This window comes from Oncorhynchus masou, chromosome 7, assembly GCF_036934945.1.
Source record: "Oncorhynchus masou masou isolate Uvic2021 chromosome 7, UVic_Omas_1.1, whole genome shotgun sequence".
Lineage (NCBI taxonomy): Eukaryota > Metazoa > Chordata > Actinopteri > Salmoniformes > Salmonidae > Oncorhynchus > Oncorhynchus masou.
Genome location: NC_088218.1, coordinates 11,969,866 through 11,995,791, shown reverse-complemented (window position 1 = coordinate 11,995,791; position 25,926 = coordinate 11,969,866). Strand labels below are relative to the sequence as shown.

The window sequence follows — 25,926 nt, the reverse complement described above, 5'->3', positions numbered from 1 at the left end:
CTTAGTTTAATATTTATTTATTAGAAAGCTAAAATGATGATAAAAGATACACATAGACAAAACACATTATAGGCTATTGATTAAAACTTAGTATAACGGGCCAACACACTATGGCGCGTGTTACCCAAAATGGGGGTTTCAAAGAGAGAGAGGAAAAAGAAAGTACACGAGAGAAATATACATTTGGGTGAATTTGTCAGCTATGCTATTCTAACCCTAGCCTTGCCCCAAACTACCGCTCTTATGGGTCAGAATATAATGATGTAATTACGTGGGGAAGTCTCAGAGGATTCTCTGCGTGGACCGTTCAGGGGACCGTTCAGGCTGCTCGATGACGCACTTCTCCGGCGCATCTTTCTGGTCATCCTCAAGATGTCAGTGTCCTTTTGGCTTAGGAGTCTGTTCCCTCACCCTTTGCTCTGGATGGGGTCTTCTGAGGACAGACAGCTCTGTAGCTCAGAGCTCACAGCATAGGACTGAAACATTTTAGATACCACGATTCGCTGGGATTGGATGCTAAGGGGGTCCGGCTTGAATTCACCCACTTAGACACAGCTACTCATCTGTAGCTTGGGTAGAAAATTATTTCTTTGTCTTCAAACTTTTGTTGTGTTCTGGGTTCATTGACTTTTTAGACTTGGGTCATGTAGTCTACTCTGTAAATTCTTTACTCACAGGTTTTATACCCTCGTGTCATTCTCTGGGCATACCAAGTTAAGAGCAAGGTCTAGGTTTTCTCAAATCCAATTTTAGACAACTAAATTCACATTTCATCTTTACCAAAACATTCCCTTTGATTTGGACATTTTCCAAACAACGTATAATGTATAAACATCAAACATATACTAGGAAATCTCTTCACATTACAATGTTTTTGTAATAACGTCATCTATTAGACTAATAACAAAACAAAAATGACATACATTTTCATATTCCATCTATCGTCATGACCACCATTGTCCCTTTATTTAATGTTTAATGTTCTGAGGCTGGTTCTCCATAGTAACAGGACAAAATAATTTGCCTGTGGCCTGAAATTTACCAGGGGCGCGAGTGGTCATAAAACCCCCCACATCTTCAGACCCCTAGATCTCTCCTCCTGTGTTGGAGTTGAGAGATAATCTGTAGGGTTGTGGTCTCCTGTAACCTGACCTGATCAGGACAGTCATGTCATTAATACTAAATAACAGCAGCTCAAGTCAAATGAATACTTATCTATCAAATTAACGTCATTGATGCCGACAAGGCGCCACAAGTCATTTGAAAATTAAAGTTAAATTGTGCTTCAATTCTTTTAAACATAGGCTACAATTTACTGTACAAAATCCTCTTAACTGCTTTAGGACTGGGGGCAGGATTGAGTAGCTTGGATAAAAAGGTGCCCAGAGTAAACTGCCTGCTACTCAGATTTGGATAGAAAACACTGAAGTTTCTAAAACTGTTTGAATGATGTCTGTGAGTATAACATAACTCATATGGCAGGCAAAAACCTGAGAAAAAATCCAACCAGGAAGTGGGAAATCTGAGATTTGTAGTTTTTCAAGTCATTGCCTATCTAATATACAGTGTCTATGGAGTCATATTGCACTTCCTAAGGCTTCTACTAGATGTCAACAGTCTTTAGAACCTTGTTTGATGATTCTAATGTGAAGGAGGGGAGAATGAGAGCTGAAGGAGTCATGGGTCTGCTGCCAGAGTGGCATGAGCTGATCACGCGCGATCACGTGAGAGCGACCTGCGTTCCATCGCATTTCTACAGGCAAAGGAATTCTCCGGGTTAAACATTATTGAAGATTTATGTTAAAAACATCCTAAAGATTGATTCTATACTTCGTTTGACATGTTTCTACGACCTGTAATATGACTTTTCGTCTGAACTTTCGCCTGGACTTGCCCGCGTGTCGTGAGTTTGGATTGTGTACTAAACATGTGAACAAAAAGGAGGTATTTGGATGATGGACATTATTGAACAAATCAAACATTTATTGTGGAACTGGGATTCCTGGGAGTGCATTCTGATGAAGATCATCAAATGAAAGTGAATATTTACACTGCTATTACTGACTTCTGTTGTCTCCACAACATGGAGGATATCTGTATGGCTATGGTCTGAGCACTGTACTCAGATTATTGCATGGTGTGCTTTTTCGGGAAAAGCTTTTTTGAAATCTTGCATTAAGGAGAAGTGGATCTAAAATTCCATGCATAACACTTGTATCTTTTAGCAATGTTCATTATGAGTATTTCTGTAAATTGACGTGGCTCTCTGCACAATCTCAGGAGGTTTTGGAACTACTGAAAGTAATGCCCCAATGTAAACTGAGATTTTTAGATATAAATATGAACTTTATCAAACAAAACATACATGTATTGTGTAACATCAAGTCCTATGAGTGTCATCTGATGAAGATCATCAAAGGTTAGGGATTAATTTTATCTCTATTTCTGCTTTTTGTGACTCCTCTCTTTGGCTGGAAAAATGGCTGTGTTTTTCTGTGACTAGGTACTGACCTAACAATCGTTTGGTGTGCTTTCGTCGTAAAGCCTTTTTGAAATCGGACACTGTGGCTGGATTTACAACAAGTTAATTTTTAAAATAGTGTGAAATACTTGTATGTTTGAGGAATTTTAATTATGGGATTGCTGTTGTTTTGAATTTGGCACCCTGCACTTTCACTGGCTGTTGTGGTACGCTACCGACCCACATATCCCAGAGGTTAATGAACACTTCCTTTCAGCAAGCGACCCCCACTGACCCACCATCTAATGAAATGAGTAGCATTCTTATACAGGCAATGACCTGTAATCCTGCTTGGCCCCAGCAGGGACCCTGCTAAATACCTAGGGATGACCTCTCCCTCAGCCAACGCATTTCAGCAGACGCCCTCCAGGTGTGTGTTCTAAATGGCACCATATTCCCTTGATAGTGCACTACTTTTAACCAGGGCACATAGGGCTCTGGTCAAGAGTAGTGCACTGCATAGGGAATAGGGTGCCATTTAGGAAGCAGACCAAATGAATGAAGGCCAGAGCCAACTGCAGAGCTCCTCAGTCCCCAAATCCTCTCGCCATCTCGCCATATGCTCGGTGTTTCCCGTCTTTGTTGACATGGTTGGTAGGTTCCCAGCTGTTCGCCCCACATGGTCGCACCCCCCGATGTCCTGACCTCGGGGAAAATAACAGCAGCAGGTGACCAACCCCCTTTCAGAGATATCTGGGGTTAAAAGCCTTCTACAGTAACCTGCTGAGGTGGCCAAGATGACAAGATACATGGTTCTTTTGTCCAACACGTCATTGTGTTTTCATCTAAACATGCCAGTTAACAATTATCGCTCACAATGAAGACTTTCACTCAGTCACTTAATGGAGTTTCTTTATTGTCATTATAAAGTAGATTTGATGTTAGCCCATTTAAATGGGTTAAACTATCTGTAAATTAAAACAAAACTTCAAACTGCTTTAACACGGTTCTCTATAAAACACGTCTCCAGACTACCTGTTGACTATCTGGACCGGTCTATTGGAAGGACATTGATCTCAGTCCTGATCTCCAGACCCTAAACCAATGCATTAGTAGTTGTAAGCTGGAAGGTTAAGACGAGTTAAGCAGTATGGATGTCCTTGGTTCATTCTATGGAACCCTTGAACCCCGTAAAGCCCATCCATAGTGAACCAGTCGACCTATGGCCTTACCTTAACAGCACAACTTAGACCTTCAAACCCGCTACTGCATTTGACTATACAGCTTTTACTGAACTATAAGACAGAATTAAAGCCAACATAATTATATAGTATTAGAATAACAATATGGAAGAATTGATAAACACTCATTTATATACTGTAGTAGTGGGGCCATTTTCTGACAGTAGCTAAATCAATGGGGTAGAGATTTGGATGGGGCGAATAGGAAAAGGGTAGGCCAACTCATTTTGGAGGTGTGGGGGGTGACTTTTACCCTTCCAACAGCAGTAGGGGGAGGGGGGGCTCTGTCCTGTCTAAGAGGGCTCTGTCTGGGGCCCACATGCTGTGAGAGGCTACACCAAGGACTCCAATTATCCAAAAACGCTCATTGTACCAACTTAACCCAATTAAGTACATATGGTTAAGCACATATCCTATCAGACTTAGTGTTAACGACCCAAACTGAAAAACCTATTAACTGTACCCATGTGAAAAACACACAATAACTTAAAAGGTCATATCTGGGATTCTCGCTCTACAATATTATTGTGATGGTGACAGAAGAGAGTTCTGTCCAGCCGTTGCTAGGTAGACTTTGGGGGCATCTTTAATCCAGGAATATACCACATTATAAATACATCATTGTAAATACATCATTATGAACATGCCATTAACAAATCAATGTTTACACCTTGAAAACAAACAGAAACTCAAATGGAAACCCTTACTGTGTGGAGAGAATGTTATTTCTGTTTCTTATGACAGAGTGAGTCAGGTCCATAGACTTTCATACAGCACAAACACAAAGGGGAATTGAGTTCTGCCTGTAAACAGAACAGGGGAGAGGTGCTGTTCTAATCATCATATTACAAGTGGTCATTGTGTAAGCTTACTCAGTGTTCCCCACTGGAACACAGGCTTTTCCTTACAAACTAAGCAGCTACAACATGAGGAGCCAAAACTAAAACACTGCCAACGTGTTGACTTGTCTGTAGTGATAACACTATTGTTTAGCAGCTGCAAACAATCATGTGCATATTGAGTCCTTTATGACTGATGGTCAGAAACAACAGCCTGACACACTGAACAGGAATAACTGAGTAATATTGACTTTAATATTTATAGTGGTCTTATGTGTGAGTCATAAGGACATTTGAAAAAGAAACCTGTTCTGGATACATGAGTTACACTTTTGCTCAGTGAACTAGATTTGAGCGCTCACTCATATGTCCATTCCAAATGCTCTCTTCTATAACATAACATAAAAACTAAACATTACATGAACAATTTTATTCCATTTTACGATCCTATTATTTTGTACATGCACATTACATACAAGTGAGAAACAAACATCCTGTGACATTTTATTAAAAAAATAGTAATACAAAAATAGTATAAATATTACATGTATTGTACATTTAAAAAGTATAAGTCCTTCACAGTTTAGGGGTATTGTAGTAGTAGTGCATTGCTGATCAGGTACCTTGGCTACCTGCAGCTGCTCCCGCCGTTGCCTTGGCGACCGTGCAGCTCCATCACCAGGCTCCGGATCTCCTCCCTCTTCCTCCACACCTGTTGCCGTAGAAACCAGCGCTCCAAACGCAGTGGGAGGTCAAAGTGCACCACTGGGTTCTGGAGAAAGTCAGTGAGTCAACCAGAGGTTTGGAATAAGGTGTGATGTCATACATGGGACGGGCAGTTATCATTTCAGATCAAGTGTTTTAGACAGTGTAGTGAAGACAGAAAAGTGCCCATGAAATGGATGGTTGATGTCAGCTTGTTGTTAAGCGTGGGAGGCTACAGGGAGAGGGCCGTACCTGCAGAAAGCTCTCCACGTACTGCAGGAGGTAGAGGCCACAGTCGCTGCTGTTGTCCTGTACAGGGACTGTGCAGTGGGAAGCCTTCATACTGTCTACAGTGAAGTCTCTGCGTGTTCCTCTACGTACCTCCCACTCTACATGTAGGTAACTGGAGAGGACAGACAGGAGAGATTGAAACTAGTGTACACACACATATATGAACCACACACACACACAAAACAATGCAAGCGCGACAGACACACACACAGAGTACTCACTCCCTCAAGAGCTTATAGATGCTCTCATGGTAAGAGATCTTCAGGGAGTCCATGATGAGAATGCAGGGTCTACAGAGAGAAGACAACCCCGTGATATTACACACACTGTTATAGATGGAGGAAGTACAGCCAATTCATTCACAGTTAATGCACTCACTTCTTAATGATGGTCTCCCTCTGACAACCATCTTGGGTACACGCCTTCAAAATTGGGATAATGTAATTTAGAATGTTGCACACATGCTCAAAACGTTAATATTTTTGTAATTTTTGTTTTACAAAATAGGGTGATATTTACTGGTGGGTTGTGGGTCCTCGATGTAGGTTTCCCACTGTCTCCCCCTGTTCCACCTGAAGGAAGTACACACACACACACACACACACACACACACACACACACACACACACACACACACACACACACACACACACACACACACACACACACACACACACACACACACACACACACACACACACACACACACACACACACACACCTTTTAAATCAGCAGCAAATGTTTAGTTCCTTTGATTTTGTTCTGTGGTGTTATGGCCAAATGTGCATGCTCTGTTTCTCAGTGCTTCTTGGCTGGGTATGGAGGACACGCTAGACCTGCCACCAGGCCAACCAAATAATTCCATCTGCAGTTAGAATTCAATTACACACATGCATGAACATGCACACATAACACACATCACATCCAGGTATGGCTAGAACACCCCCTAACCGTCAGTTTTTTTTAGAGAGACCTCATTTTCAGAGGGCTTATGTTGTATACAACATAAGCCTTAAAATAGGGTTATAAAGGGTAGTTAAGGACTGACATCGCAGCCTAAAAAGCCCCCTAGCTGCCTTCCAACAATATTGAGGAAAAATAAAAACGATCTAACCCAACGTTAATTTGATCATTAAAGTTAAACAAAGCGTGTGAACGCAACCCGGGTTGATTAGACACATTATTACAGGGCCCTGGTGAGAGAAGTGAGATTCTGCCAAGGTAAATATCACAAACACACAATGCATCGGCGCTGTCCAACGCACCTGCTCCATTCTGCAGTTTGGGGTTGCTGGCTTCTGGAGAAGGCCCAGTTGAAGCCTGGGGCTGGCATTTCCTCTTCCCCCCGTTGGCCTCCACTCCAGCTGGGCTGGACCACTCCTCATGCTGGGCCTGCTCCAGGCCAGGGAAACAGATCACCACAAGGTACCAGTGGGCTCTGGGGAATCAGACACAAGGGATTAAGACACAAGGGAAAGTGCAATGTATCATGTATGTGGCTATATGAGGAGTGTTCGATGTGTATGATAAGGGTAATGTATACATTATGTACAGTGTGTAATGTACAGTGTCTATTTTGTATACAGCAGTACTGTGTGTCTAAGACAATCTGGGACATTATAGTTCATCGTATCCTATCCTAGGAGAGAAAGTGTAATGGACTGGGGATACAGAGATCTGTGTTACCGCATCTACATTCTCATCTAGACATATAGATGGATTTGATCATGGAAATACAGAGCAACGGGCAGCATGTGTTGTTTCAATGTGTAAAAAGAGAAACAAGTCAGTCTAGTGGAGTAAATGGCATTCACAAGACACTATAGGGAACTGCTGTGTCCCCTGTCCTAGCCTGGCTGTGCCCCCTGTCCTAGCCTGGCTGTGTCCCCTGTCCTAGCCTGGCTGTGTCCCCTGTCCTAGCATGGCTGTGTCCCCTGTCCTAGCCTGGCTGTGTCCCCTGTCCTAGCCTGGCTGTGTCCCCTGTCCTAGCCTGGCTGTGGCCCCTGTCCTAGCCTGGCTGTGGCCCTTGTCCTAGCCTGGCTGTGCCACCTGTCCTAGCCTGGCTGTGTCCCCTGTCCTAGCCTGGCTGTGACCCCTGTCCTGGCCTGGCTGTGGCCCCTGTCCTAGCCTGGCTGTGCCCCCTGTCCTAGCTTGATTCTCTTGTATAGGAACATACTGGAACATACCGTGTCAGAATATAAATCTGTATCTGGAGCGTAGCCCATTTTCCAGCTACACGTCAGTCGGAGGTATTGTCACTGATGCTTTTTTATTGAAAACCCATTAAGATACGTAGAATAGGTCTACAGTTGTATATAATAATATATGTCATCTAGCAGACAATGCTATCCAAAGTGACTCAGTGTCATGCCTGCAGACATTTCCCCTATGGGTGGAATTGAACCTACAGCACTTGGCATTGCAAGAGCCATGCTCCACGGACTGAGCCAGGGTTCTAAACCATTGTGCCGTGGACAGAAGACCGTGTTGACAAAGGTACAGTATGTAGACTAAAACCCTTCTCCTGTGGTCCTAAAGTGAAGTGGGGAGTCGAGGGAACAGGGAACGCTGTGCAGCAGTCCATCCAGACCGTCATCATTCACAGACATATGAATGAAGGTACGCTCATCCGGCCCCGTCTCTGTCAGGCGTGACAGAGGCTGTTTCAACACCAGTGCAGCCTTGAGACTAGTACACACACCCACAGACAGATAGAGACTACAGCTCAGGCCACATCCATTCATCTCCACTATGCTGGAGCCCTGCCCTGCCTGGACACTGCCTCCACTCCAGTTTAATGTCCCTGTTTTCATGTCTCCTTGTCAGAGCCATGACAGCTAGCGGGAAGGATGAAGAAAAGAGCACTGTCTTCCCCAATCAATGGAGTGTGGTGTCATGTCATGACATGTAGTGTACAGCAGAGTAGTGTAGAGTAGAGCAGTGTAGAGTAGTGTAATGTAGTGTACAGTAGTGTAGTGTTGAGTAGTGTAAAGTAGCATAGTATAGTGTAGTATAGGGTAGTGTACAGTAGAGTAAAGCAGTGTAGAGTAGAGCAGTGTAGAGTAGAGCAGTGTAGAGTAGTGAAGTGTAGAGTAATGTAGTGTAGCATAGTGTAGTGTAGTGTAGTGTAGGGAAAGGCAGTGTAGTGCAGGGCAGGGCAGTGTAGTATAGTGTAGGGTTGTATAGTATAGTGTAGGGTAGAGTAGAGTAGAGTATTCTGTAGAGTAGAAGTATTCAGTTCTGCTTTGCGAGGTCGACAGAAATTATGTCGTTATTGGTCCAAGTCTTGGCTCTACCCTCTGTGTGTGTGTGTGTGTGTGTGTGTGTGTGTGTGTGTGTGTGTGTGTGTGTGTGTGTGTGTGTGTGTGTGTGTGTGTGTGTGTGTGTGTGTGTGTGAGTGTGTGTGAGTGCATGCATGTCTATGATTCCCACTCACTTGTGATTGACCGGCACAAACAGGAAGTCCTTGTTGAAGATGTCCACATGGCGGGTCCACGTCCTCACCCTCTGGTGTCTCCTGTCCCTGGCCCTGAGAGGAAGGAGAGGGGACACACTTCACAGCAACGCATACTACTCCTTCCATCACAATCCAGGAAGAACATCTCTTAACAATACTCTTAACAAGAGTAAAATGCTCCTTAACTTCTGTCAATACCATCATTAACATCGTTAGCATGTGACTAAGCCACCAGCCTACGTAGAGCACGCCGCCAGGAGCCTAAGGCCAAACATGAGCCCCCCGCGGGGCGCCATGTGACGCGCGGCCGAGCCGCCCACTAAGCCGTTAAAAGACACTGAGTGCTGATCTCCTTACGGGATGGCAGCCTCCTCCTCCAGGGACGTGTCCCGGCGGGTCAGCTGCTTGTAGAAGAAGCTGCTGAAGACATGACATCTCTCTGCCAGGGGCCCCGGGGCCCGCTCCAGGAGAAGATACCTGAGGGGACAGGAAGATGCTGAGGTTTTGCTGTACTGTCACATGCTGTGTGGCTGAGCTACACTATGGGGACATGGCTGATTTCCATATATGTTAAATGAAGCTAATGTTTGGGTTTGGTTATGATAATGGTCAGTTTTAGGTGTTGGCTGGTCAGCCTGTCAAAGGGATGCTGGTCAGAAAAGTCCCTTTAGTCCTGCTTTATTGTATTTAGTTGTGGTTTGAACCAATCAGCATTCAGGATTAGATCCACCCGTTGTATAATCATAGGTTACACAGGTGGCTAAGATGTTCACATGACAGGAGAAAAACATTGGTCCACAGGCAGATCACTAGAACTCACTTAAGGTAGAAGTCGATGATGACATCATTGAGGAACTGGCCGCTGTCCAGACAGTCTAGGTCCTCTGTTGTCACGGTGATTCCTCCTTTAGAAGGGAGTGGTGGGTACTGGATCAACCTGATGATGAAGAGATCCAATAGTTAATGTGTTAACAACAACAACTAATACTAACAGGTAGTATATTCTACATTGAAAACCATCCATGACAATAAACAGGTGAGCAGCAAGATATACTGCCCTCACCTGGTGGGCAGCAAGATATACTGCCCTCACCTGGTGGGCAGCAAGATATACTGCCCTCACCTGGTGAGCAGCAAGATATACTGCCCTCACCTGGTGGGCAGCAAGATATACTGCCCTCACCTGGTGGGCAGCAAGATATACTGCCTTCACCTGGTGGGCAGCAAGATATACTGCCCTCACCTGGTGGGCAGCAAGATATACTGCCCTCACCTGGTGGGCAGCAAGATATACTGCCCTCACCTGGTGGGCTGCAAGATATACTGCCCTCACCTGGTGGGCAGCAAGATATACTGCCCTCACCTGGTGGGCTGCAAGATATACTGCCCTCACCTGGTGGGCTGCAAGATATACTGCCCTCACCTGGTGGGCAGCAAGATATACTGCCCTCACCTGGTGGGCAGCAAGATATACTGCCCTCACCTGGTGGGCTGCAAGATATACTGCCCTCACCTGGTGGGCAGCAAGATATACTGCCCTCACCTGGTGGGCAGCAGGCCCTTGAGTCTGGAGTAAGGCTCTCTGCTTCTGTGGTTCCCTCTGGTCCGACTGGGGCTCCCCTGATCAGAACAAGAACAGAACAGAAAAACATTACAGAATCACCCGCCAGAAGTCATCACCCCAGTCAAACACCTCAGACTCTACAGATTCATCTGACTGCATGGGGGATTGTCCTCCAATGTATTTTGGACAAGGGGAACAGGTGATCAAATTCAACGTTTTGGTGAGTGATGAGAATGAGGGGGATCGAGATGATAAAGTCAAGGTCTGCTCTGATGATGAATAGCAGAGAGGAAGAGGATGACGCCACTCACTGTGTGTGTGTTGGCCAGACATGCTGCAGACCTGCCAACCCTGTCCAACTTGTTAGAGTACCAGACGCTTTGGCAAATTGGAGATTCAACTCGCGGCATAGCACGCGCAGAATTGGGGGTTTCTTTCACCCGCACGCGCGCTGTGTGTGAGTCTGATCGCAATTATAGAATTGTACCAAATCAAGTCTATAAAAAGGTTGGAATACTTTCTTCACAGCATTGCATTTACACATATGGTAAAAGTCACTAACACTATCTAATTAGAAAGAACACACAAAGGGTCTTTATTCTTGGAGTGTAATAAGTTATTTGTTTAGGTACAAAATGAACAGTCCTATCAACGATAAAACATTTGTATCTATAACGTTTTTCTAAGCACATGCGCCCAAGTTTAGTCGCTATAGTATAGGAACGCTTGTCACCTCTCAAACAGGCCCAATCACTAGGGCCAGCTCACAAGTAGTGGCTTTTTAGACACGGATCAAATCAAATCAAATTTTATTTGTCACATACACATGGTTAGCAGATGTTAATGCGAGTGTAGCGAAATGCTTGTGCTTCTAGTTCCGACAATGCAGTAATAACCAACAAGTAATCTAACTAACAATTCCTAAACTACTGTCTTATACACAGTGTAAGGGGATAAAGAATATGTACATAAGGATATATGAATGAGTGATGGTACAGAGCTGCATAGGCAAGATACAGTAGATGGTATCGAGTACAGTATATACATATGAGATGAGTATGTAAACAAAGTGGCATAGTTAAAGTGGCTAGTGATACATGTATTACATAAGGATGCAGTCGATGATATAGAGTACAGTATATACGTATGCATATGAGATGAATAATGTAGGGTAAGTAACATTATATAAGGTAGCATTGTTTAAAGTGGCTAGTGATATATTTACATAATTTCCCATCAATTCCCATTATTAAAGTGGCTGGAGTTGAGTCAGTGTCAGTGTGTTGGCAGCAGCCACTCAATGTTAGTGGTGGCTGTTTAACAGTCTGATGGCCTTGAGATAGAAGCTGTTTTTCAGTCTCTCGGTCCCAGCTTTGATGCACCTGTACTGACCTCGCCTTCTGGATGATAGCGGGGTGAACAGGCAGTGGCTCGGGTGGTTGATGTCCTTGATGATCTTTATGGCCTTCCTGTAACATCGGGTGGTGTAGATGTCCTGGAGGGCAGGTAGTTTGCCCCCGGTGATGCGTTGTGCAGACCTCACTATCCTCTGGAGAGCCTTACGGTTGAGGGCGGAGCAGTTGCCGTACCAGGCGGTGATACAGCCCGCCAGGATGCTCTCGATTGTGCATCTGTAGAAGTTTGTGAGTGCTTTTGGTGACAAGCCGAATTTCTTCAGCCTCCTGAGGTTGAAGAGGCGCTGCTGCGCCTTCTTCACGATGCTGTCTGTGTGAGTGGACCAATTCAGTTTGTCTGTGATGTGTATGCCGAGGAACTTAAAACTTGCTACCCTCTCCACTACTGTTCCATCGATGTGGATAGGGGGTGTTCCCTCTGCTGTTTCCTGAAGTCCACAATCATCTCCTTAGTTTTGTTGACGTTGAGTGTGAGGTTATTTTCCTGACACCACACTCCGAGGGCCCTCACCTCCTCCCTGTAGGCCGTCTCGTCGTTGTTGGTAATCAAGCCTACCACTGTTGTGTCGTCCGCAAACTTGATGATTGAGTTGGAGGCGTGCGTGGCCACGCAGTCGTGGGTGAACAGGGAGTACAGGAGAGGGCTCAGAACGCACCCTTGTGGGGCCCCAGTGTTGAGGATCAGCGGGGAGGAGATGTTGTTACCTACCCTCACCACCTGGGGGCGGCCCGTCAGGAAGTCCAGTACCCAGTTGCACAGGGCGGGGTCGAGACCCAGGGTCTCGAGCTTGATGACGAGTTTGGAGGGTACTATGGTGTTGAATGCCGAGCTGTAGTCGATGAACAGCATTCTCACATAGGTATTCCTCTTGTCCAGATGGGTTAGGGCAGTGTGCAGTGTGGTTGAGATTGCATCGTCTGTGGACCTATTTGGGCGGTAAGTAAATTGGAGTGGGTCAGGTAGGGTGGAGGTGATATGGTCCTTGACTAGTCTCTCAAAGCACTTCATGATGACGGAAGTGAGTGCTACGGGGCGGTAGTCGTTTAGCTCAGTTACCTTAGCTTTCTTGGGAACAGGAACAATGGTGGCCCTCTTGAAGCATGTGGGAACATCAGACTGGTATAGGGATTGATTGAATATGTCCGTAAACACACCAGCCAGCTGGTCTGCGCATGCTCTGAGGGCGCGGCTGGGGATGCCGTCTGGGCCTGCAGCCTTGCGAGGGTTAACACGTTTAAATGTTTTACTCACCTCGGCTGCAGTGAAGGAGAGACCGCATGTTTCCGTTGCAGGCCGTGTCAGTGGCACTGTATTGTCCTCAAAGCGGGCAAAAAAGTTATTTAGTCTGCCTGGGAGCAAGACATCCTGGTCCGTGACTGGGGTGGATTTCTTCCTGTAGTCTGTGATTGACTGTAGACCCTGCCACATACCTCTTGTGTCTGAGCCGTTGAATTGAGATTCTACTTTGTCTCTGTACTGACGCTTAGCTTGTTTGATAGCCTTGCGGAGGGAATAGCTGCACTGTTTGTATTCGGTCATGTTACCAGACACCTTGCCCTGATTAAAAGCAGTGGTTCGCGCTTTCAGTTTCATGCGAATGCTGCCATCAATCCACGGTTTCTGGTTAGGGAATGTTTTAATCGTTGCTATGGGAACGACATCTTCAACGCACGTTCTAATGAACTCGCACACCGAATCAGCGTATTCGTCAATGTTGTTATCTGACGCAATACGAAACATGTCCCAGTCCACGTGATGGAAGCAGTCTTGGAGTGTGGAGTCAGCTTGGTTGGACCAGCGTTGGACAGACCTCAGCGTGGGAGCTTCTTGTTTCAGTTTCTGTCTGTAGGCAGGGATCAGCAAAATGGAGTCGTGGTCAGCTTTTCCGAAAGGGGGGCGGGGCAGGGCCTTATATGTGTCGCGGAAGTTAGAGTAACAGTGATCCAAGGTTTTTCCACCCCTGGTTGCGCAATCGATATGCTGATAAAATTTAGGGAGTCTTGTTTTCAGATTAGCCTTGTTAAAATCCCCAGCTACAATGAATGCAGCCTCCGGATAAATGGTTTCCAGTTTGCAAAGAGTTAAATAAAGTTCGTTCAGAGCCATCGATGTGTCTGCTTGGGGGGGGGGATATATACGGCTGTGATTATAATCAAAGAGAATTCTCTTGGTAGATAATGCGGTCTACATTTGATTGTGAGGAATTCTAAATCAGGTGAACAGAAGGATTTGAGTTCCTGTATGTTTCTTTCATCGCACCATGTCTCGTTAGCCATAAGGCAAACGGCCCCACCCCTCTTCTTACCAGAAAGGTGTTTGTTTCTGTCGGCGCGATGCATGGAGAAACTGCACCGCTTCGGATAGCGTCTCTCCAGTGAGCCATGTTTCCGTGAAGCACAGAACGTTACAGTCTCTGATGTCCCTCTGGAATGCTACCCTTGCTCGGATTTCATCAACCTTGTTGTCAAGAGACTGGACATTGGCAAGAAGAATGCTAGGGAGTGGTGCACGGTGTGCCCGTCTCCGGAGTCTGACCAGAAGACCGCCTCGTTTCGCTCTTTTTCGGAGTCGTTTTTTTGGGTCGCTGCATGCGATCCATTCCGTTGTCCTGTTTGTAAGGCAGAACACAGGATCCGCGTTGCGAAAAACATATTCTTGGTCGTACTGATGGTGAGTTGACGCTGATCTTATATTCAGCAGTTCTTCTCGACTGTATGTAATGAAACCTAAGATGACCTGGGGTACTAATGTAAGAAATAACACGTAAAAAAACTAAAAACTGCATAGTTTCCTAGGAACGCGAAGCGAGGCGGCCATCTCTGTCGGCGCCGGAAGTGGTTCCTAATCAACACTAAAAGCAAAATCCTTTTGAAAATATTAAAACAAAAACAAATGATCGCATCGACACAGACCGCAAACTGGCTACACAAAGCTTGACTAGGCTACCGCAAAGAGAATCGGAACGCTGTTCAGTAGGCTACCGCAAAGAGAATCGGAACGCTGTTCAGTAGGCTACTGCAAAGAGAATCTGAACGCTGTTCAGTAGGCTACCGCAAAGAGAATCTGAACGCTGTTCAGTAGGCTACCGCAAAGAGAATCTGAACGCTGTTCAGTAGGCTACCGCAAAGAGAATCTGAACGCTGTTCAGTAGGCTACCGCAAAGAGAATCTGAACGCTGTTCAGTAGGCTACCGCAAAGAGAATCTGAATGCTGTTCAGTAGGCTACCGCAAAGAGAATCGGAACGCTGTTCAGTAGGCTACCGCAAAGAGAATCTGAACGCTGTTCAGTAGGCTACCGCAAAGAGAATCTGAACGCTGTTCAGTAGGCTACCGCAAAGAGAATCGGAACGCTGTTCAGTAGGCTACCGCAAAGAGAATCGGAACGCTGTTCAGTAGGCTACCGCAGAGAGAATCTGAACGCTGTTCAGTAGGCTACCGCAAAGAGAATCTGAACGCTGTTCAGTAGGCTACCGCAAAGAGAATCGGAACGCTGTTCAGTAGGCTACCGCAAAGAGAATCTGAACGCTGTTCAGTAGGCTACCGCAAAGAGAATCTGAACGCTGTTCAGTAGGCTACTGCAAAGAGAATCTGAACGCTGTGCAGTAGGCTACTGCAAAGAGAATCTGAACGCTGTTCAGTAGGCTACCGCAAAGAGAATATGAACGCGGTTCTCTAGTCCGCTTGCCCATTATATTTCTTTGCAGCGCATACATCATTTCAGATTTTTGATATTTATAAATTAGTGCAAAGTGCAAAGGTATTTTAGAAGCATTGCCTCTTTAGCTAATACTGGACACTCATTCATTCTTCATCGCACAGTTTTTCTAAACTCCCGACTCCATTTAATACCAAGACGTTAATATTGATTTTTTTATTATACTTTTGTAATGCTTTTTGTGACGTGGATCATAATTAAAGTTGCAGTCTATCAGGTTGGGTGATCCTCGTAATGTTACGTGGATCATAATTATAGTTAGTCTATCAGGTTGCGAGATCCTCGTAATGTTACGTGGATCATAATTATAGTTAGTCTATCAGGTTGCGTGATCCTCGTAATGTTACGTGGATCATAATTATAGTTAGTCTATCAGGGTGCGTGATCCTCGTAATGTTACGTGGATCATAATTATAGTTAGTCTATCAGGTTGCGTGATCCTCGTAATGTTACGTGGATCATAATTATAGTTAGTCTATCAGGTTGCGTGATCCTCGTAATGTTACGTGGAAAATACAACTCATGGGACGCGGAATTAATTAAAACCTCTTGAAACTAGGGGGCACTACTTTATTTTTGGAAAATAACGTTCCCAAAGTAAACCGCCTATTTCTCAGGACCAGATGCTAGAATATGCAAATAATTGACAGCCTATGATAGAAAACACAAAGTTTCCAAAACTGTCAAAATATTGTCTGCGAGTATAACAGAACTGATATTGCAGGCAAAAGCCTAAGACAAATCCAATCAGGAAGTGACTCATGTTTTGAAACGATTGTGTTCCTATGCACCCCTATTGGCCACTGAAAGGGATATGAACTAAATTCCTTTTTCTAGGTATTCCCTAAGGTGTCTACAGCATTGTGACGTAGTTTTACGCCTTTATGTTGAAGAATGAGCGTAAAAGACTATATTGTGTAAGTGGCCAGCTGAGGGCTCTCAGAGTGATTCTTGCGTAAAAGACAGAGGTAGTCATTGGGAGTCTCGTCAGTGAAAACATCCGAAGATCATCAAAAGGTAAACGGTTAATTTGATTGCTTTTCTGACTTTAGTGACCAAGCTTCCTGCTGCTAGCTGGACATAATGCTATGCTAGGCTATCGATAAACTTACACAAATGCTTGTCTTGCTTTGGATGTAAAGCATAATTTCAAAATCTGAGATGACAGGGTGATTAACAAAAGGCTAATCTGCGTTTCACTATATTTCACTTGTGATTTCATGAATATGAATATTTTCTAGTAATATTTTTGGACCGTTGCGCTATGCTAATTAGTGTGGTTGATGACAATTCTCCCGGATCCGGGATGGGTAGTTCCAAGAGGTCACAATCGCACAAATGCGACCAGTTATTTTTCGTATTTGCATTTAATTTCTTTCACTAGCAAATGCGAGTGAACTGCTAGCACTTAAGATGGACATTCAGTGGGCTCTAGTGTTCGTTAACGTTAGCTTGAACCTGCTGTTATGTTGAGCACCCAGACTTCACAGTAGATTGAATAACACAGACATTATTATAACAGGTTTATCAATTTATACCTCTGAGGCTGAGCCTGCATCTTAAGGCAGAGGGATGGAGAGTTGGGGGGGACAGGGGACGAAAGAGCACAGAGGTATATACACACTGTCAAGCATATAGACACAGACAGACACACAGACACAGTTCTGAGCTCCTGAATGACTATACTGACCTTTGCTGTCCCCAGGCCGGGGTCTGCCACCAGGCTCTGCCCCAGCAGGGTGAGGAGGTGGGCGTCCTGGGGACAGCTGTGTATCAGTGCCAGGCCGTCTGCCCAGGACAGGGGGCTCTTCAGGTCGTAGGAGTGGCCCTGACGGAAGGCCTCTACATCCAGCATGGAGGCTAGCAGAGCAGCCTGCAGATCACCCAGCTGTTCTCTTAGGACCAGGAGGAGGAATGGACAGGCCTGACCTATATATCCACAATAGGAGAGAACACACACATTAACACACGGACAGATGCACACACAGAGACACACACTGTTCCACACTTTGGCAGTTGATGACTTTTTCCTCTAGAAAGTGTGGTTGAGTCATGGCGGTGTGCTGCGTTGTAACTGGCCCACATTAAAGACAACGTACCACTTCTACACTTCCTTGTCTTTCTTTAGGTTTTGGGGGCAGAATCTTGAGAAGTTTGTTTTCCTATTGACACAGCTTCACAGCTTGATTGAACCTTTAACTCAATTAATCCACCTCTGGATCGGATGGAACACCAGTCCCAAATTATCCCGCCTCATGCATCAAATTCTCTGCATCGGGTGAAAATATGTTGACCCACTATTCATATTACTAGATTTATTTATCCTCCATTTAACCAGGGAAGTCACATTGAGATTGACATGTATTTTTCAAGGCTGCTCTTTTAAAGCTAACATGGACTCTCAAGTCTCAACTAACATTGTAATGAATCTCTCTGTCTTCTTTCTCCCAGTTGGTAGAGTAGTCTTACCAGGCAGTGTAACGGGGTGGAGGGCTGAGAGCTCTGTCTGTACCAGGTTGGCCTGAGCCTCAGACACCCAGAGGAAGAGCAGGGAGGGGGCCGCTCGTCCGGGACAACCCTGGAAGAGACTCCCGTCTTGGGCTAGACCCCCGTCCCACACCGCGTACCCTCTGAGCTGGGACGCCACCAGGCTCACCGACACCCCCCCCTCCTCCTCGGATGACACCCTGGAATCTGTTGGAGAAGGGGGGGGGTGTAATAATTCTGTTTTGATCATACTGGATATCTGATGACAGGGAAGTCTTTTTTGTTAGATTATTTATATCATTTATTTAAAGGTCTTCTACAGTATTTTGGAGACGGCAGAAAGACTGTCTAATACACTGACTATCGGGGGTTAAGAATCCAAGACCCTGGAGTTACTAGCACCATGCTCTCACTAACTGACCACCTCCTGCTCAACATAAGCGTCTTAGGACACTATCTGAGATCCACAGATGCACCCGGAGTCAAGTGGGGTGAAAAGGTCATGCAGACCAGTATGGCCTACCGTTGCCAAACATAAATAGAACCCTAAGCTGAGCTTCTTAACCCTAACCCAGTCCAGAGAAAAACAGGTACGTGTGTAGAGGTGTGTGTGTGTTCAGGTGCAAGTGTGTGTATGAGGGTGTCTCCCTCCTCATCTGAATACCTTGACCGAAGTCTCATCAGGCCGCAGTCTATGACGGCAGCAGGAAGAGGGTGTCTCAGGGAGGCTATGGAGCCCATATGATCCCCCTGGGGAACGGAAGGACCCTGCATGTGTTGCAGTAAAGGCTAAAACACACAGTCTATGACGGCAGCGGGAAGAGGGTGTCTCAGGGAGGCTATGGAGCCCATATGATCCCCCTGGGGAACGGAAGGACCCTGCATGTGTTGCAGTAAAGGCTAAAACACACAGTCTATGACGGCAGCAGGAAGAGGGTGTCTCAGGGAGGCTATGGAGCCCATATGATCCCCCTGGGGAACGGAAGGACCCTGCATGTGTTGCAGTAAAGGCTAAAACACACAGTCTATGACGGCAGCAGGAAGAGGGTGTCTCAGGGAGGCTATGGAGCCCATATGATCCCCCTGGGGAACGGAAGGACCCTGCATGTGTTGCAGTAAAGGCTAAAACACACAGTCTATGACGGCAGCAGGAAGAGGGTGTCTCAGGGAGGCTATGGAGCCCATATGATCCCCCTGGGGAACGGAAGGACCCTGCATGTGTTGCAGTAAAGGCTAAAACACACAGTCTATGACGGCAGCAGGAAGAGGGTGTCTCAGGGAGGCTATGGAGCCCATATGATCCCCCTGGGGAACGGAAGGGCCCTGCATGTGTTGCAGTAAAGGCTAAAACACACAGTGACTTCACCCTCTGAGGCTTTTTGAGAGCTTTATCATCTTTCCCCATCTGATCATTAGACTAGGTCATAGTCCACCACACACACAGCTGCAATGTCAAGCTGTCAGTGATTACCTTTCAGCGGTAGAGTAATGCCATCATCTGTTACCTACAAAAAAAGGAGGGAGATGAAATATATTAGCAGGAGGAAAATGCTGACATGTTGTCATTACGGTATGAAATAAGAGGGAGGATGGATAAAATAGCTGATTAGAGAAGAGGTAAAGGAGGAGAAGAGATTGAAGACCGGTGGAGGGATATTATAAAGCATCCTGTTGGGTTTATATACTAAGGAGGGTAGACTGACCCCTGACCCTGATGCTCAGTCTTGACCAACCTTTAGAACCTTATTCCCCTCGACCCGTATTCCCCTAGCCCAGACCAGATGCACTTGTGTAGATCTGAAAGAATTGAATAGGTAGTCACAATGGACATATTTAGCATGGTTGCTATGGAAACAATACCAATCATAACAGAATAAAACATATTCTGTTTAAAAGGGTCGTCAACAAAAAAAAGACCTTGTTCAACAACAGAAGGAACGTTTCCAGACATGACAAAAGCAGCTAAATAAATAAATGAGGCAAAACCTCAGGAGGAGGTGGTCCTCATAGCTCCTGCTGTCAACACTAGATAAATATGGAGTATGAATCTGAGATTGAGTTATGTGTTGGGTTTGGTAGTTATGATGACCTAGAAAGATGGGAGCTCCTCTTCGACAAACCAATGTGTGGAATTTCAGATAGACCCGAGATGGCATTGAATAGAATAGATTAAATATGGACTTCCCTGTTGTTTTGCTGACCTCACAGTGGAAAACAACAACAGTTTGACACAGTACTCTATTGACCACAAGGCAACTGCTCCGGACTCACTGACCACGGTTTAATTCACCGCGGGACTCTGTCATTAGCACCACGCTATTTCTTAATTGCTTGTTAAAGGATTTTTATGGCCCTTGAATAGACTTGATGGGAGTTTGGAGAACACCTGGTGAGTTATGGTCTTGAGTTGCTTATCATGTTATTGTTCCAGTAAGAGACTGGCATGTGGGTTTTTGAGACTGCCAGTGAAGGTTGTGTTCCAAGTGTTCAAAGTAGCGACATATTTGATCTTCTATTTTATTACAGCTCTCTCCATCCGTCCCATCAGTGTAATATGTAAGCCCTATTTTGTGAGGACTGGCCCATTAAGACGTTGGACAACACATGTCCTTTATTAAAATATAAACCAGGAACAAAAACTAGTGATGGGCCAATCACATTAAGGGGGAAGCTATCTGGAAGAGAGCATGGAGAGAAAGAGAGAAAGAGAGAAAAGAAAGAGAGAAAGAAAGAGAAAGAGAGAAAGAAAGAAAGAAAGAAAGAAAGAAAGAAAGAAAGAAAGAAAGAAAGAAAGAAAGAAAGAAAGAGAGAGAAAGAGAGAAAGAGAGAAAGAAGCTGGGCAAATATTGATGTGAAATCAGGACAGTGGGGAAAGAACCTGGTTGTTTCTGTCTTACATTCATAAAGGCTTCAACTGAGACACAAATTTGGAACGAACAGGTATTATGCTCAGCTAATTTCTAATGTGGAGCACAAGCACATGCCTATGTGTACACAAAGATAGAGTGACTTACACACACACACCACTAGCCAAAGTGTCTTACCACCAGGTTTCCATTGGCCTGCACTCGGACCACCCCAGCATGCAGTGTAGAGAAGGACAGTTCCATGATAGGAGGCAGTGGCTGTGTGCTGCCAGGTTGGTGCTCTGATACGCTCTGTGACCCCGTGACCTTCTCTCCAACCACAGCCTGCCAATCACAACACAGAGGCACCGGCACACATGGAAATAATTCACAATATTGCATAAAACACCTCATATTTACCTCAGCTGCTTAAATAGATTTCTTCCCAGGCATGAAACAAAGGCTTCCTGGAAACAAATGCTTTAAATCGACAAAGATTTCCTAGAATGTTTTCAATTGGTGATGTCTTGTCTTTTAGGTGCAACAAGTTACAGTGGGTGGAGTTTAAGGTGGAGGCCCTTCAGCTAGGTCCCTCCAGCTACAGTAAAAGAAGAGACACTGCACTGAGCAACACAGAAATCCTAGAACAGAGATGGGAAGCTCTATTCAAGATGCTCAACAACAGGGGTTACATCTGTTCCTCTACAGCATCTCGAAACACAATAACAAACATGTTGGATCTTAACCAGAGTCGCCTGCTTCTTCTAAAACTTCCACTGGGGAGGCTTTCTACTACTAATGATCTCACAGCACCAGACTGTTTTCTTTTATTACTTACACATTCCCAATCCCCACTGTCTGCTCGCTAGCTAAACCTCTACATGTGTTACAGACAGGCAGTTAGCTGACAAGAGCTGGCAAACCTCACCTCAGTCGTGATACAGGCTACAATGTTGTCTTCTCCAAGTCTGACCTCTCAATCCAAGTCTGAAATAGCTGGCTTCTCTGAGTACTGCATATAAAAATGTCCGTCTTGATTTGTTTGCTTGATTTGATGCTCTCTGACTGTCAAAGGCTCTAATATTTTTCAAACCAGACAATATGTTATTTGTCCAGGCAACCATGGAATTAGAACCATATCATTAGAATTCTACTCAAAGGGAATAGGCCTCCAACAAGTGATGATGTACCATGATCATTAGAGACACATGCCGCTGCCCCCCCCCTACCTGTTTGGGTATATGTTCTTCTGGGGTGGGTTGGCCTTGCCTGGGGCTCTGTTGTGGGGTCTTCAGCCTGGGGCACTCTTCTTCATCATCCATGTCCTCCTCATCCTCACTGGAAAGCACAACTGACACACAGAGACACTCGACTTAGTATGGTGATTATACACTGTCGTTAAACAAGCAAGGGGAGCTGATAATATTACAGGCCAGTGGTCTGTTGCAGCAGCTGGGTGTAAAAACATTGGGCTTAAATGATAAGCGGAAGATAGTTACACCCAGAATATACTAGCCTTCCTCTCAAAATGAGAGGAGAGAGAGGAGAGAGAGGAGAGAGAGGAGAGAGAGGAGAGAGAGACACCAGTCTGTAGGTGAGGGGATTGTACTGTATATACTGTACTGTACTGTACTGCACCTTTATTGTACAATACTGCACCTTAAAGTGACACTGACACCATTAGTTAGTGCGTCAATGGGGTGGCTTCACGAAGGAGCTGCTGGCACACTGACTGTCACTGAAGTTGAGAGCAGAAGCTCCTTCCATGCTCTACCGACTGAGACTGTCACTTTCAAGTCAGTGTGTTAATGAGTGTGTCAGTTGCTGGCACACTAACAGTCAGTAAAGGACTTAAGAGGATTGGAGTGGTATCTATTTGTACTCAAGATGACTACTTTGATGAATGATTAGCTAACACACTGAAGGGAGGATGAGCATTGCAATGGGCCATTATCACGATTTTTAAAGCCCCCAAGCAGTCTTTGTAATTTTATTTGTAAATCACTGTATGTCTAATAAATCACTGTCTGTTTATTTAATGAAAATAACTCCAACATATATATTTTTTAATAATTTACACTGAGTATACCAAACATCAGGAACTGAGTGCATTTCTCTGAGCCTCGTTTTGCCCTTGAATCACTCTCTGATCATGTGGGCTTTAGGAAACAAATGTGTAGATATTTACATAGACATCCCTGATTGGCTGATAGGAGGGTCTAGAGCCCATCCCCTTTCCCAGATGAACAGTCATTGGTCTATTATAATCAGATCACATTGTGATGTCATGCTGTGGGCCAAAAGTTCCACCCCACCTGAACAAGCTGAAATTCAAAGCATTGTTTTCTAACATCTCTTACACAAAAAGGGCATTATCATAATTTCAGTGATAGTGTGAAAATAGCATCATTAAAAAAAGAATAATCACGTTTTTAACTGCACCTCCTCTTTTAATATATCACATTGATTATGATGAAGTACACAATATTAGCCTACATCCTGTTGTTCACCAATACCTTTGACATAAATACAGATTAGCCTACATTGTACAGGTCCTGACATAGGATCACGGACCTAGCTGGAGATGGCTGTTAGCTGCTCGCACAAAGTCAATGGGTTCATTTAAAGGGGGACTAGAAGCTCCTGGTAGCAGCGTAAGGACCCAGAGTCGGAGGGGGAAGGGGAGGGGGGAAGGGGATTGGGTCAGTGTGGGTCAAGTGCCAGTAGACAGACACAGGACTAATGGGCTTTATAGAGAGCTTTGGCTATAATCTGGGTGACTACTTGTCTCCCCCCCCTCCTCCCCATAACCCTGGTTTTGCAGTGCCATGCTCTACCAACTGATCCACACGGGACCTACATATTCCTCTCCCTCTTCCTCCCCTCCTGTCTCATCCCTCTTCTCTCCTCCTCCCACTTCCTGCTGTTTCCCTATCCCTGCCCCCTCTCTCTCCCTGCCCCCTCTCTCTCCCTGCCCCCTCTCTCTCTCACTGCCTGCCTGCCTCCTCTCTCTCTCTCTCTCTCTCCCCTGCCTCCTCCTCCTCCTCTCTCTCCCTGCCTGCCTGCCTGCCTCCTCTCTCTCTCTCCCTGCCTGCCTCCTCTCTCTCTCTCCTGCCTGCCTCCTCTCTCTCTCTCCCTGCCTCCTCTCTCTCTCTCTCCCTGCCTGCCTCCTCTCTCTCTCCCTGCCTGCCTCCTCTCTCTCTCTCTCCCTGCCTCTCTCTCTCTCTCTCCCTGCCTGCCTCTCTCTCTCTCTCTCCCTGCCTGCCTCCTCTCTCTCTGCCTGCCTCCTCTCTCTCCCTGCCTGCCTGCCTCCTCTCTCTCTCTCTGCCTGCCTCCTCTCTCTCTCTCTGCCTGCCTCCTCTCTCTCTCTCCCTGCCTGCCTCCTCTCTCTCTCCCTGCCTTCCTCCTCTCTCTCTCTCTCTCCCCTGCCTCCTCTCTCTCTCTCTCTCTCTCTCTCTCTCTCCCTCTCCTCCTCTCTCTCTCTCTCTCCCTGCCTCCTCTCTCTCTCTCTCTCTCTCTCCCCTGCCTCCTCTCTCTCTCTCTCTCTCCCTCCCTGCCTCCTCTCTCTCTCTCTCTCTCTCTCTCTCCCCCTGCCTACCTCCTCTCTCTCCTCCACCATGCATGGTACATTAACACAGAGGGAAAAAGGGGACTGAGAATAACCAAGTCTGCTATGGTCTTTTCCTTGTCAGCACTTTGAGTGCACGTGAAGACACATACACATCTTCAAACACACACACACATATTCAAACACACACACACCTCAAAAAAAGTGAGCCACCCCTGTGCGGTGGAGCCAGGCATTAATCTCTCAGCACCGGTGACAGCTGATGGTTTCCCAGGCCCGCCTCTGGCTACACATCTCTGACCACAAAGAGCTTGTAAAGCTGTAACTAGGACCCATTAGGAGAAGAGAGAACAAATGCAGACCAGATGAGGGTCCTCATCGGATGTTGTGTCCTCATCATTCCCCTGGTGATGCCACAGCCCCATGTTGACAAAAATATATCTTAATGGCAAATATTGTCTGTACCGAAAATTACAAACCCACGCTTGAGTTTCCTCTCTCTTCCAACCGCTTCTTGGCTCCCCAGCTCGTCATCATTATAAAGGCTCCTGTACTCGTTACTACCTAATCACTGTGGATTTGAAGGGCCAAGACTCCACTAGAGAGAGGAAGCCCATGGGTCTCTGCTAGGGCAGGTCCTCGCTAAGGACGCAGCTCACCACAGATCCAATCAGTGGCTATGGGCGTGGCTTAGCTGCATAGAAGTTAAGGTTAGTGTTGGTTATAGGGGTGGAGCTTAGGTCCTTCTAGAGGATCCATTCTAACGCCACGGTGGTGGTGCACCATGCCAACAGAGGGAGTTTCCCTGTACATTGCTTACAGTGTGTCAGAATGTGCTCTGGGTCGTTAGTAAATTCAGAGTGTTTCGCTCTCGGGAGCGTTCAGAGTGTACACTGTGGCTGAGGAGAAAGGTTGATCCGAGCGTTCTGTAGCTGGCTAGCTACTTCCAGAGATAAATGAGAGAACACCTCACTCTGACCATTTTACTCGCCCTAGCAGAGTTGGTTAGGCTGTTTTCATGTTATCTAGACCATTGGTGACTAACTGTGATTCTGGCAACAATTTAGTTATGGTATTTTGCCAACGTTTAATGACACCGGTAATATTCAACAGGTGTTGCGCATTTGTAAATTCATCCGTTTTTAATCTGCTCTAGCCAGAGTGAATTTACGAACGCACCCATAGTCTCCCTCGCCTCCAGACTGGTTTGCATAGCCACAAAGTCAGATTTCACAGCCACATTCTGCCTTGCAAATGACCTCATTACTTTCTTAGAGACACCACACACTTTGATAAAAGATATTGCTTATTCTATGCAAATGTTGATCAGTACAA

General features: G+C 45.6%; 1 protein-coding gene across 2 annotated transcripts in view; it reads right to left on the bottom strand.

Annotated features, from left to right (window-relative positions):
* Positions 1-3,359: 3,359 nt before the first annotated feature.
* Positions 3,360-25,926, bottom strand: part of LOC135543296 (sentrin-specific protease 7-like) — a 30,718-nt gene continuing 8,151 nt past the window's right edge. For both annotated transcript variants that reach the window (XM_064970451.1, XM_064970452.1), the window contains exons 8-22: positions 22,253-22,374; positions 21,222-21,368; positions 19,649-19,682; positions 18,160-18,384; positions 17,381-17,619; positions 10,539-10,615; positions 9,816-9,932; positions 9,353-9,472; positions 8,975-9,067; positions 6,804-6,976; positions 6,057-6,109; positions 5,916-5,959; positions 5,759-5,827; positions 5,499-5,649; positions 3,360-5,313 (exon numbers count right to left, since the gene is read on the bottom strand). In XM_064970451.1, the coding sequence (XP_064826523.1) occupies positions 5,170-5,313; positions 5,499-5,649; positions 5,759-5,827; positions 5,916-5,959; positions 6,057-6,109; positions 6,804-6,976; positions 8,975-9,067; positions 9,353-9,472; positions 9,816-9,932; positions 10,539-10,615; positions 17,381-17,619; positions 18,160-18,384; positions 19,649-19,682; positions 21,222-21,368; positions 22,253-22,374 (1,808 nt within the window). In that variant the 3' untranslated portion in view covers positions 3,360-5,169. The remainder of the gene's footprint in view (positions 5,314-5,498; positions 5,650-5,758; positions 5,828-5,915; positions 5,960-6,056; positions 6,110-6,803; positions 6,977-8,974; positions 9,068-9,352; positions 9,473-9,815; positions 9,933-10,538; positions 10,616-17,380; positions 17,620-18,159; positions 18,385-19,648; positions 19,683-21,221; positions 21,369-22,252; positions 22,375-25,926) is intronic.